The following is a 13,574-nucleotide window of genomic DNA, read 5'->3' on the forward strand; positions in this document are numbered from 1 at the left end:
TCATCAGTCCATTTTCTGATGATTATTTCGGGCACTTTGTGAAATGCCCTCCCTCACATCTTCAAAGAGAGTCCTAAGTGTCTTTGGTAATGGCCATGGCACTTGTTCAGACACTTAAGAGTTTGGGGCCAATACGGTCGATGACTTCATAACCATTCCACCTTCTTTCCGCCTTTATGGATTATCCAGCAGCAGTAGTAGTCATCCCAGCCAGCTCCTGGCACTCTGCTCTATAGCCTGGGCAAGGTCAGCTATTTTTTGATTCTCATGGGAGAGAGACAGCTCCTCAATCAGTATCTTAAAATAGCCAGCCATTCTCAGCTGCTGAGCTGGAGTCGCTCCAGGGGAAAGCAGAGGGAATACAAACCCACTGGTTGGAAGTGAGCGAGAAGCCACCAAAGCAGGAGCTAGAACGGGGTTCTCAAGAAGATTCTGCCTGCTCAAAAACCTTCTTCTTGTCGTCGTTGCTTTTAGGGAACTAGGTGTCTACTGTATTTCAATTTCTTATTTTATTTAAAAGGAGACCAGTGAACTGAAAATGAGACTGAACATCGCCATCTTCTTTGGGGCTCTCTTCGGTGCCTTGGGGGTTTTACTCTTCCTGGTGGCTTTTGGATCCGACTATTGGCTCCTGGTGACTGAAGTGGGGAGGTGCTCAGGTGACCACAATGTGCGTTTCTTCTCCTAAGTATTGAAGTGCTGGATAGTGTGGGGAGGATAGCCTAGGTATCCACTTGAAATCAGAGAATGGGAGCGGAGGGTTTATCTCTTCATGGACATAAACTGCTGATTTGTTATTTGGGGAAAACTATCTTTCATGTGATGAATTTTGATTATATTCCATGTGTTCATGGCAAGTTACTTCATGTGTGTCCTGTGCAGATAGAGAATGTCACGTTCCACCATGAAGGGTTCTTCTGGAGATGTTGGTTTAATGGAATTGTGGAAGAGAATGACTCCAATATCTGGAAGTTCTGGTACAGTAAGTACAGCTTGGCTTTATTTTCCACTTTGACTTTAAAGTAAAAATGAACATATTCTTATTTAGGACATATCACTTATAAGAGTTTGGATTCTTAATTGTAAAACCTCAATAAGATGCCTTCAAAGGTCCATGAAGAGATTCTTTTTCAGTAAGTGGAAAGGGCTATAGAAATAATTATATCTTCTAACATAAAATAGAAGTCTGAATATTTATGGCAAAACTGAATTATACTCTGTTTCTCTGATAATCTTTAAAATTCATTGAACCTAGTTTAAAAAAACCAATATACTCAATGGTGTTTTTTTCAAGTGTCTATTACTGCTATGTTGCAAATTATTATTTTTTGGCTATAAATCCTTGAAATATCAAATATAAAAATCCAGAAATACAGCTGTGTTATCTTATATTCAAAGCTTCAAAGTTTAAAAAATCTTCATTTTTTTCAAATAATTAAACTTAATTACCAACCACAGCAGATGAAAGCTGGTATTATTTGGGCTTTAGCTAAGTTTATAGGCAATATCAAGAAGTGCTTGCTTTTGATGTTTGCATTCTCTCATACAAACTTTAAAGTTCTCTTTTGAAGTAGAATAACATTTTAAAACTATGATGCATTCTTTCAACCGTATTTCTTATGTTGTAGTAATCTTTGAAAATCAATTCATTGAAAATAACTTGCATTTATTTCCTTGCATCCAACGATGAAGAACTGTTTATTATCCAATAGCTTATTGAGGGTTGAAATATTAGCCTTCTTATCAAATGCTTCTGTGAAAAAAAAAATCAAAGTATGTAGTTATGTAGTCCAGACTATGGAACATATAATAAAAATATGAGGTCACTGAAGACAGATAAGCTAATGGCGAGTTGGCATCTGTAAAAGGAACAAAGCAGTGATGAGTGGTGTTTTGAGAGACACACCTGACAGACTATCTTCCAGTGCATTTGGGGCAGTAGAAGAATCAGGCAATTTGACATTGGAAATTTATATTAAGACTTTGGGGGAGTGGATTAAGAGGGAAGTTTATGGCAAGGACTTCTTTCACTTTAACGTAAAGTCCACATAATGAAATATTGTTTTCAGACAACACGATGTTTTTGTCACATAGTTTCTTCAAATGCTGAAAATGTATTTGGACTATTAAATTGTATGTTTTATCATTTGAATCTTTTTTTTCCAAAAGTTGGATGAACAGAGAACAAATTTTCTATCCTTTTAAACTAATCAAGTTTAAATAAAAGTTTGTTAGATTTTTAAAACAATTACTTTTGAAAACCAATCACATTCTTAGCATTATGTTAGGTATGGGAGAATTGGTGAAAATAAAAGAAATGTGGAGCCCTGGATTATAAGGTAATATAAGGGCATTCACATTTATTCCATGGATTTACATCATGTAGCTAGATATTTTAGGATGAATCCACTCTTATAGATCATCTAGGTGTCTTGAGATGAGTTTTTTAAGGAGGGTTTTCTCCCTTGAACAGTGATTCTCTGAATGTGTTGATGAAATCAGTCATTTTATTTTGGTTGGGAACCTCCTGACTCCCATGTTTGCATCCCATTAGGAATGAGTGGGCACTGAGCTTCTCAATAACAAATATTATTGTTTCATCTCCTTCCCAGCCAACCAACCAGCTTCCAAAAACTGCACACACGCTTTCCTGTCGCCATACCCCTTCATGAGAGGAGAACACAATTCCACCTCCTACGACTCTGCAGTTAGTAAGTACTCTCTGTTCACAGGTTGCCTCTGAGAGGCACTTTTCTTTCTGAAGCATGCGCATCAGAAAATGATGGTGGGCAAGTAGAAAACAGCTTAATCTCTGTAATGCCAACTTTTTTTTCTGTTACCACTCTGTTAATTATATAAAAATATGCTAGCACATCAATTATATTTTCAATAGAGCATAATCTGGTCTAAAAGTAAAACCACTAATTTACTTCCTAGTGATGCAAATATTTTTAAAATGTATCTTCCAATTGGAAGATAATGTTTATCAGAAAGAACTGCTTCTTAAGGATTTAACTGAAATAAATATAGTCTTACAATTGAAAACATTATATAATAAGTATACTTTAAAAATAATATTTGCAATTGATATACATGAGAATATGATTATGCTCTTGCATTCACACAAAATGACTAAACTCTATTGTGTGTGATACCCTAGATAAGAAAGATAGACAGATGTCATTGACTAGATGTCTTATTAAAAATAATAAGCTTTAAAAACTCTAAAGCTTAGGGTTGTACAATGCCATCTACAAAATCAAATGTATTTGTTTTTCGAAAGAAATTTCTAATATATTTAATGCTCTGAATAAACTTATATTGAGATTTTCCATGAAAAAAGAGAGCCAATAGAAAAATTAGGCATTTTACATAAATATAAATGCATGCATATATGTGTGTGCATATGGATATTATATGCGTATTTTATAAATATGTGTGCATATAATCTTATATATATACACACATATGGAAATAGAGATAGCTATAGAGAGAAATGAATTTTAAGAATTTGGCTTGTGCAATTGTGGGGCTGATAAGTGTGCAATCCACAGGTCAAGTTGATAGGTTGGAGATGCAGGTAAAAATGGATGCTAGAGTCTTGAGTTGGAAAATGCAGCAGAAGTTTTATGCTGCATGCTGGAGCCTGATTCCTTGATCCTCAGGGATCCCATCTTTATGCGTATGTTTTTCATCTGAGTGGATGAGGCCCACCCACACTAGGGAGGTAATCTGCTTTACTGAAAGTCAGATGTATAGATTCAAATCACATCTAACAATCTCACTCACAGCAACAGCTACCCTGGTGTTTGATTTAGCAACCAGGCACCATACTCTAACCAAAGCCACAGATAACATTAACTATCATAGAACCAAACAAATCTTTACATGATTCACCCTTTTTTTTCATGTTTCTACCAAGCATTGTGTTTCCATGCATCATAATTTGGTCTGTAGCTTGCTAAAGAATATGGCATTTGCTTTTATCACATGAGTAACGTGACACTTAGTGGACTGGGTGTGGGGTCTGCATTGGAAAAGGGATGAACTGACCTACAGCTGTGCTTGTCCACTGGGGTTCCTTGGGCTCAAAGGACTGTGGCTAATGGCCTTGATATAAATCTGTGGATGCCCACTCACATTGTCAGAACCCCTTGCATCATATACAGTGTGGAAACCCTCACTGATAAGAGAAGAGGTGGTGACATAGGAAAGGGTAGGACAAATTACTTTTGTTTACCAATAAGTTAGAAAAATGATGTTCCTTCCCTGACATTATATAACTTAAAAAGACATACAGTATTGGCCTTCCAGGGCTTTAGGATTTGCGTAAATACTAGTATTGTTGGCATTCTTATTTAAGGTCCTGGAATGAGAGAGGTAGGATAGGCACCATTATGTGTTTTCAAAAGAATCTACATATTTGAAAAGTCTATTCCTCAAGGAGATAGGGGAGACCTGGATGATGAGAAGGTAGCATAACCTATGCATAATGATATGATGGAGATAGACAGTAAATACACATCTGAAAAATTATACTGCAATTACACTTAGGATTATTATGTAGCACTGCCTATAATTAGTTTGTCATTTTTTGGATCTAGTGAAAAAAACATATCCACTTTTTTAAATGCTCAGACTCCTCTTTGGCAGACACATTGTTAATGCTTCACTCACTTTAGACAACTTTATCAAACACTTTAAGCAAAAAGACTAAGATGTCCAAAGATGAGTCCTACAACAAAGAGAGTTTCCTTTGGATAGGATATGTGATGTGATATTTGTATGATTATGCTTTTGTGTGCTTCCTGCAATCAAGAGAATGGAATGAATTCCATCAAAAGTAGTCTACCTGGGTTTTCAGTATGTGTTTCCTAGTTAATGAGACTATGTAGTCTTCACCAGTCCCCAGAGCCACTATTTAGCTTGGTGTAACTCCTTAATTATCAGGTACTATACACACTTGCCAACCCAGCTTTGGTAATCTAAAATTATTGCTTAGGCCGGCGCCATGGCTCAACAGGCTAATCCTCTGCCTTGCGGCGCCGGCACACTGGGTTCTAGTCCCGGTTGGGGCGCCGGATTCTATCCCGGTTGCCCCTCCTCCAGGCCAGCTCTTTGCTATGGCCCGGGAAGGCAGTGGAGGATGGCCCAAGTCCTCGGGCCCTGCACCCGCATGGGAGACCAGGAGAAGCACCTGGCTCCAGGCTTCGGATCAGCGTGATGCACCGGCTGCAGTGGCCATTGGAGGGTGAACCAACAGCAAAAAGGAAGACCTTTCTCTCTGTCTCTCTCTCTCTCACTATGCACTCTGCCTGTCAAAAAAAAAGAAAAAAGAAAAGAAATTATTGCTTATAAGATCTAATGTGTCTTGGTCTGGCAAATTATTTATAAAGTACTTCTGTATTCTACAGAGTGTTTACAATTACAGCTGGTCAATACTGAACTCAGTGAAAATGATACAATGATTTTTCTGGAGTGACTATTTTAGAATAATCAAAAATTCTTTATAAGGTTACACTTTTTAATAACAAGGAAACTGAGGTTGAGAGAAATCATGTGCCTCTGTCTTCACATAGCTAATTATTGACAGAATCAATGCAAACATCCAAGTCTCTGCTTTTTGTTTTATTGGCAATTGTATAAACTACAATGAATGAAAGACTGACTGTAGTGGTTACTATTACAAAGTATAAGTCTTTTGTTTGTGTCTCAGCAAAAGAAACAAAAAACTTACATTGGCTTTTTCTATCTTAGAATTTGACTTGTGTATACAGTAAGTTCTAATATGTGCTTCCTATAATTTTTAACCTCAATACTTATCCTGAAATTCAGTCATTCTAGTATCTAGTTAGCCGAGTGATTACCCAAGCCTAGAGAGAGTAGACTAATTCTCAAAATTGTTTTGAGGTAGGCTTATGTTCTTTGAAGTCCACTAAACAATTCCATTATGTTTTGAGATTTGTCAGAATTTAGATTTTCTGGTTTGTTTCATACTTGGATTCAATCACAGTTCATTTATTTGGTATCACTTTGCAATGATTTACTGAGCATAGATTAATTTTCAAAACAATTTGCTTCTGAGTGAATTAATTTTTCCCTTTTTTGGTATCCCTTAGCCTTTAACTGCCCTTCCACCAAAGTGCTAATTATACTTAAGTGCAATTGTCTGCCTCCCTTTCTTCATTATTTCTCTGACTCCCTAAAGGAGCAGAGTGTAACCTATTCACGTTTATATCCCCAGAGCTTAGTATAGTGTCTGGTAATGAGTAGGTGCTTATAAATATGTACAGAATGAGTTTATGCCAAAATTACAGTTAGTATGTTCAGAAGTAAACTAACTTTCCAGGAGAAAAATCTTAAAGTCTAAATTCATTCTTGGTTTTCTTTTGAGGCACAGCATATTGAACATGATTTCATTCTTTCTTGACGAGTTGGAATAAATATGCACATGTAGGCTAGCTATCCTGACCTTTTTGAGTTTCTCAGACTCAATGTTTGTCCCCTTGACTCAGGACCTTGGTATATTCCTTGACCCTCCCTAGTATTCTCTACTCACCCTTCCTCTCTTGCTTTTTCTAACAGAATAGATTCCTTCCAGCAAGTTCAAACTCCAGTTTTCTTAGAAATCTTCCTTCTCAACCCTTTACCCCCCACTAGACCAGACATTCCTTCATAAAATCTATTCTTTCATGTGATCATCCATAACACAGATTTTTGACATTTGTAATGATTTTTTTTTCCTGCATTTGCTTCCCCATTCAACCCTAAGCTTGCTGACAGTAGGGATCTTGTATGAGGGTAATTCAAAAAAGGTACCAGGGACTGGAAAAGAGTATATGTGAGATAAATAAACATCGACTATTAAAGGAAGAGACAGCTGATAGTATTGAAGACAAAAAGAAAAATTAAAAAAAAATATAAAATCAGTTTTTTAAAAGAGAAATCTAGGTTCATTCAGTAAAGAATTAAAGAAATCTTACACTCATCAAAAGTTACTTAGGGCATCATTGTCAAAACCACCACACAGTATAATAATGGAGTGTCTCCAGGAACACTCATTTAGCATTTGGTCAGAGTGGATATAAAGATGGGCCACACATATGAGGGGACCTCAAAAAACTCATAAAAAATGAATTTGAAAGTTAAGTCCATCTTGGTGCAAAAAAGTGAAATTTATGCATACAAAGAGTCTTCAACAAGTTTATGGAAAATGCATATTATGAAAAAACTGAAAAATTTCAAAGTGTCTACATCAAAATAAATTGATCTCTAATTCCATTTTGCTACCTTTTTAAAAAAGATTGATTATTTATTTATTTGAAAGGCAGAGTTACAGAGAGGCAAAGGCAGATGCGATTTTTGATAAAAATGTGATCTCTAGGAAAAAACATCATGGGGAAGAAGGTAGCAATTATCAATTGTATGTAGGGTAAGAAGGGAAGAGAGCAAGACAGCTGCAGTAAAGAAGAGAGTGAGCCTTGAGAAGTCAGTGGAGGAACAGTCTGCTGTGGTGCTGAAGGAGCTGGTGGAGGGGAGAGTCTTGGGAAAGAGGCAGTGATCCTCAATCTCAAGTGCAGAACGAATGACAGTGAGAAGGGCATGAGAAGGAATTGGGTCATAGGCTGATGATGCAAAGTGCTGGTGGCCTTCCTAGCTCCCTCCCCACTGAATCTGCGTTGCAGACACCTGGAAAGACTCCTCTTTCCAGCTGCCTACTTCTACCCGTAAACCACAAGCTCTGCTGTTTTGACCTGAGACTTCCACACCCTCTGTTCAGTTCCCCGTTCCTGCTCCCTGTCCATTCTCTTAGACTGGACCAGAGATCTGGGGGCTCTTTCCTCTCCCAGGAAACCATGCCATTCTCCTGCACATTTTGCCCCCTGACGACCCTCCAGAGACTGAGCTTTTTCCTAGGCTTCTTTCTCCCTTCTCTTTTCCCAATAGAAGAGGTCAGGAGGCAGAATCACAGAATGATGGAATGTGAAACCTCACTCCAAGATGTTCAGGGAGCAGCAGTGAGAAAGCAGAGACGTCTGTGATTAGCCAACACTAGAGCTTGGAATAGTGATGGAGAGAACACAGCATTGCAGAGAGCACATAGTCCTTAACAAAAACAACCACGTGTGTGCACTGAAAAACTTGCTTTATCACAGGACAAGGGAAACTCAAACAGAAAAATGAACATTCTTATGTTTGATACTCTGAAACCACACAGGACAGAATGAAGATTTGAGCCTAGGGTTAACATAAGCCCAAGTACTTAAATGATTGAGAAGACACAGCCCCATGTTGTAAAACTCTGATATTACTGGGATGCTTCCTCGGCTGGCAGATTAATTATTCTGGTATAGTTGAGTCTGATTGATCATTTTTGTGTGTTTGTGTGTCTTCATGTATGGCAATTCTGGTCATTGTCCTAGATTTATTAAACAATTTAAAGTCCTTCCTGTTGCTTAAATTGTGTAGAAAATAACACACTGCAAGCTTTAACGGAAAATGCAAATCAGTTTATTCTTTCATAAAGGCCCAGAACCCAGATATTTATTTTTTTAATTTTTTTTTTTGAAAAGGCAGAGTTAGACAGTGAGAGAGAGAGATAGAGAGAAAGGTCTTCCTTCTGTTGGTTCACCCCCCAAATGGCCACTATGGCCGGCGCACTGCGCCGATCCGAAGCCAGGTGCTTCCTCCTGGTTTCCCATGCAGGTACAGGGCCCAAGGACTTGGGCCATCCTCCACTGCACTCCCGGGCCACAGCAGAGAGCTGGACTGGAAGAGGAGCAACCGGGACAGAATCCGGCGCCCCAACCAGGACTAGAACCCAGTGTGCCGGTGCCGCAGGCGGAGGATTAGCCTAGTGAGCTGCAGCGCCGGCCTAAATATTTAGAAAAGCCTTCCCATCAGCCTCATTTCCTCCAATCAGACATTCAGATCAATCAGCCATGGCCACAGACACTGCATGATCTACAGGGATGGCTGCACTTCCTGATTGACAGCTGACCCCGTCAGCGACCAACACAGGCCACATTCAGGTGTGAGTGCCTGCCCAGGTGCACTCTGCCCTTTCCCATACGTAGCTCCTGAAGATGGAGTCAGCTTTGTACTTCCGCGGTCCAGCATCACAAGTGCTATGAATAATCACATCTTTTGGAAGGTGCTATTTCTTGTTCCCTACGATTGATGTGTGGGCATCTCAGGATTGGTGGCAGCTTAGGAACACCCCCACCACCACCACCACCAACCATGGGAGGTAATTGCTTTTTCAAAACAAGACAGTATGACTACTCACTGCAGTGTGACTTGGCTTCTACTGTGTGTATGTGTGTTGGTGGGGAGCAGGGAATAGACTCCTATCCACATGAGGCCTTTTGATGTTGTCAACAAAGATGCCTGCTGCACACAATAGTGGAATCATACCTCAGGATACAGATGTCCTGGAGCCATAGAACAGGGTTCTCAACCTTGACCTCCTTACATTTGGGTCAGCTAATTCTGAGTTATGGGGACTGTCCTGTGCATCATAGGATGTTTAGAAGCATTGCTGGCCCCCACCTATGAGATGCCAAAAGTGCCTTCCTACCAGTAATACCCAAACACATCAGTGGATGTTGCCACATGTCCTGGAGTGGGGAGGGGACAAACATTGCTCTTTTCTGAGAACTCCAGAACATTTCCAATGTTTCTGACCCAGGGCCCAAGCTGTTTTTGGAAATGACAACATCCCTTGTCCATTGGTATCTATAGGACGTTGGTTCCAGGACCTTCCACAGATACCAAAATTTTCCCATGTCCAATTCCTTTATATAAAATGAAGTATTATTTACATGTATCCTATGCATATCCTCTTGTATGCTTTTAATCATTTCTAGGTTACTTATTCTACATAATACAGTATAAATCCTATGTCAATTATTGCTATACTGTATTGTTTAGGTAGTAATGACAAGAACAGAAGTCTATAGATGTTCAGTATATTTTTTTCTAAATACTTTCAATGCACACTTGGTTGAATCCTCAGATGTGGAAGCTGTGGTTATGGAGTGTCGACTGGATACTCACTGTCTACATGCCATGCCCAGCTCCAACTCTGGATCTGGAGTCTCATAATAGCAGTGTTTCTCTGCCACCTTTTTCATGAATAATATTCAAAGTTAGAAGCACCAAGGAGCTCATCCAGGCCTTTCTTCTCTTTAAACATTATTATTTCTGCCTCAAACTTTGGACTTCTTAGACAAGAGTATCAGATTCATTGAAAACAATATTGGGTGCTTACTGTGTGCCAGGTACTGTTCTGGGAGCTTCAAGGTCAGCCCTAAACTCTTGCTCTCATTGGGCTTTCATTATGGTGAGGAGGCAGAAGATAAACAAAATAAGTCAGTTAAGTCAGTCAGGTGCTCAGAGAGAAATGAAAGAGGAGTGGAGTCCAGGGGGTTCTCATGGTGACTGTGATGCCGGTTGTGAGGTTGGACAGCCCTGGGTCCAACGTGAGCTCCATCAGGCAGCTCGCCTATGCTCGCAGATCCTGAATCCCTCCTTTCATGACTAATTAGCTGCTGCACAGAGAGTGCTTAGCACAGGGCCTGGGTTGACATGGGGGCTGTGTGAGGTTACAAGCTGGGCTTTCTTTCTGTGTTCATCCCTTTGGTGCCACCACTTTGGCTGAGAGCACCTGGGGAAATGAGTTTGTAAAGGTGAAGTGAGAATGGCATCCATCTCATGTGGTTGTTCTGCAAACGAAGAGAGAATAACGCCAATCCTTAGCAGAGCAGTTGCCAGGTTGTTAGTATTCAGATAGTGTCAGCTGCTCTTGTGAGGCTACACCAATTTAGAGCATCAAAAATAAGTCGTCATCAAGGCACATGGAGGCATTTCAGCTTCTCCTCAGGGAAATGTCCCTGCTCTCTAAAGCATGTGTATGTGTGTAGCATTATTAATTTGAAAGTTGATCTTTGCTGTACTGGGTACTTTCTTTCCCTAATTGCTTTGTAACACATATGCTGACTCTCCCCGTACCTTCTCTTTTCCCTGGGAAAATACAATGATTTGTATTGTAATTGCTTTGTAACACATATGCTGACTCTCCCCGTACCTTCTCTTTTCCCTGGGAAAATACAATGAATAAATCAATACTTATTGGTACTGGGAAAAAAAAGTCAGAGTTCCTGAGAAGGAGTAAGGACTTCATAAATAAGTGTTCCTTATTGTTATCGTTATCACCATCATCCTAGTGCATGTAAGTTCATAGTATGTCATCCCTACTAACCAAGCTTTCACTCTTTATTTGGTGATATTGGTTAAAATTCATACAGCAAATGTTTGTTGAGCACATACTATGTGCCAGATACTTTCTTAGGTTCTGGGAAACAGTAGTGAAAAAACAGACAAAATGCTGACCTTTGGTGGACTAATATGCTAATGAGAGAAGGCTGATAAAGCAACATAATCAATTGCATGGCCTATTAGAGATTGACAGTGTAACACAGGGGAAGGAGCCAGAGACTAAGGGGGCCAAGGTGAAAGGGGTTATATAATAATGATCATGTGCTCATAGGAAAGCATGCCACTGAGAAAGTGGAATCTAAGCGGAGATCAGGAGGAATGGAGGCAGTGAGCCATGTGAAATCCAAAGAAGGGCATTCCAGATCAAGGGAACAACAGATGCAGAGGCCCAGAGGCATGCCTAACATGAGGAAAAACCAAGAAACCCAAAACAATGATAAAAGGAAAGAAAGTGAGCATGGAGGGAGTTGAGAGAGGAAGGGAGACATGATCCAGAGGTGGTACACACTGGAGGAAGTGGGGCTGTCGTAAAGACACTGTCTGAGAGTTTCTTTTTTCTTTTAAAGATTTATTCAATTATTTGAAAGGTAAGGTTAGAGAGAGAAATTTTCCATCTGCTGGTCCATGCCCCAAATGCAATAGCCAGGACAGGACCAGGCCAGAATGAGGAATCTGAACAGAATGAGGAGCCTGAAACATTATCCTAGTCTCTCACATGGGTCACAGAGGCCTGAGCACTTCGACCATCTTCTGTAGCTTTCCCAGGAGCATTAGCAGGGAGCTGGAAAGGAAGTGGAGCATACCAGGGCTCAACAGGTGCTCATATGGGATGCTGGCAGCATTGTAGGTGGGCTAACCTGCTATACTGCAAAGCAAGCCCAAGCTCAGAATCTTTTTTTTTTTTTTTCATCTTTTTTTTTTTTTTTTTTTGACAGGCAGAGTGGACAGTGAGAGAGAGAGAGACAGAGAGAAAGGTCTTCCTTTTGCCGTTGGTTCACCCTCCAATGGCCGCCGCGGTAGCGCGCTGCGTCCAGCGCACCGCGCTGATCCGATGGCAGGAGCCAGGGGCTTCTCCTGGTCTCCCATGGGGTGCAGGGCCCAAGGACTTGGGCCATCCTCCACTGCACTCCCTGGCCACAGCAGAGAGCTGGCCTGGAAGAGGGGCAACCGGGACAGAAGCCGGTGCCCCGACCGGGACTAGAACCCGGTGTGCCGGCGCCGCAAGGCGGAGGATTAGCCTAGTGAGCCGCGGCGCCGGCCCAAGCTCAGAATCTTAATGAAATGACAAGGATGGCGGGTTTCCATATACTTATATTGTAAAGAGATCTTTCCAAATTGTTGTAATGTTAGAACCTAGAAAGACAAGGGTGGGATCAGGCAGCCTAGTTAGGAGTTTGGCTGTCTTCCAGGTGACTCAGATTAGAACATTAGGAAATAAAAATTTGTCTAATTTTAGCAGAGCAATATTAAAACTATTTAACAACCAATCAAGTGGGAATTCCGCAAAACTCTGCATGTCTGGGCTACTGTGTCCTTTAAAATGCCCATCCTGGCTTCTGGATTTTACATTTTGTTTTGATATTTAAAAACTTTTTTGTAGAAATTTTTAAATATTACAGAAGTAAAGAGTATAATGAACTCATATATACCTATCATTCAGCTTCAATAATTATCAACATATATTTTCACACTAATCCAAATTGAATTATTTTAAAGCAAATTCAAAACATGATATAACTTCTACCATAAGTATATCAGTACAAATCATTAACAGATCCTACACTACTTTATTGTCTTTTTAAACTTTCTATTTTGAAATAATTGCAGACTTCCAGGGAGTTGCCATGATAATACAGAAGTCTCCCATGATTTTTCACGCAATTTCCTTCATTGACTCCACCTTATGTTGCAACAATGCAAAATCAAAGCCAGGAAACAGGAGTGGACTTTTAGCATAGCAGTTCAGATACCCATGTTCACATTAGAGGGGTTGGGTTTAACTTTAGGCTCCCGGTGCAGACCCTGAGAGGCTGAGTCCATGGTGTCCACATAGGAAACCTTGGTTCAATTTCCAGCTCCCAGCTTTGACCTCAGCCTGGGTCCTGGCTACTACAGGCATTTGAGGAATGGATTAGTGGATAGGAACACCCCTGGCTCACTCTCATCTCTTCTATAAATAAATAAATAAATAAATAACCCAGAAAACTCACATCAGTGCATAAGTTTGTATAGGTCTGTGCCATTTGTCACACGTGTAGATTGATGGGATGTAATCACCACCACAATGAATATAC

General features: G+C 40.1%; 1 protein-coding gene across 3 annotated transcripts in view; it reads left to right on the top strand.

Moving 5' to 3' along the window:
* Positions 1–13,574, top strand: part of TMEM182 (transmembrane protein 182) — an 83,162-nt gene that overhangs the window by 29,424 nt on the left and 40,164 nt on the right. For 2 of the 3 annotated variants that reach the window (XM_062208798.1, XM_062208800.1), the window contains exons 1-3: positions 382–670; positions 883–982; positions 2,613–2,711. In XM_062208798.1, coding sequence (XP_062064782.1) covers positions 539–670; positions 883–982; positions 2,613–2,711 — 331 coding nt within the window. In that variant the 5' untranslated portion in view covers positions 382–538. Of the gene's footprint in view, positions 1–381; positions 671–882; positions 983–2,612; positions 2,712–13,574 lie in introns of those variants that run through there. The other variant, XM_062208799.1, reaches the window with a different exon arrangement.

This window comes from Lepus europaeus, chromosome 13 (genome assembly GCF_033115175.1).
Source record: "Lepus europaeus isolate LE1 chromosome 13, mLepTim1.pri, whole genome shotgun sequence".
NCBI classification, from domain to species: Eukaryota; Metazoa; Chordata; class Mammalia; order Lagomorpha; family Leporidae; genus Lepus; species Lepus europaeus.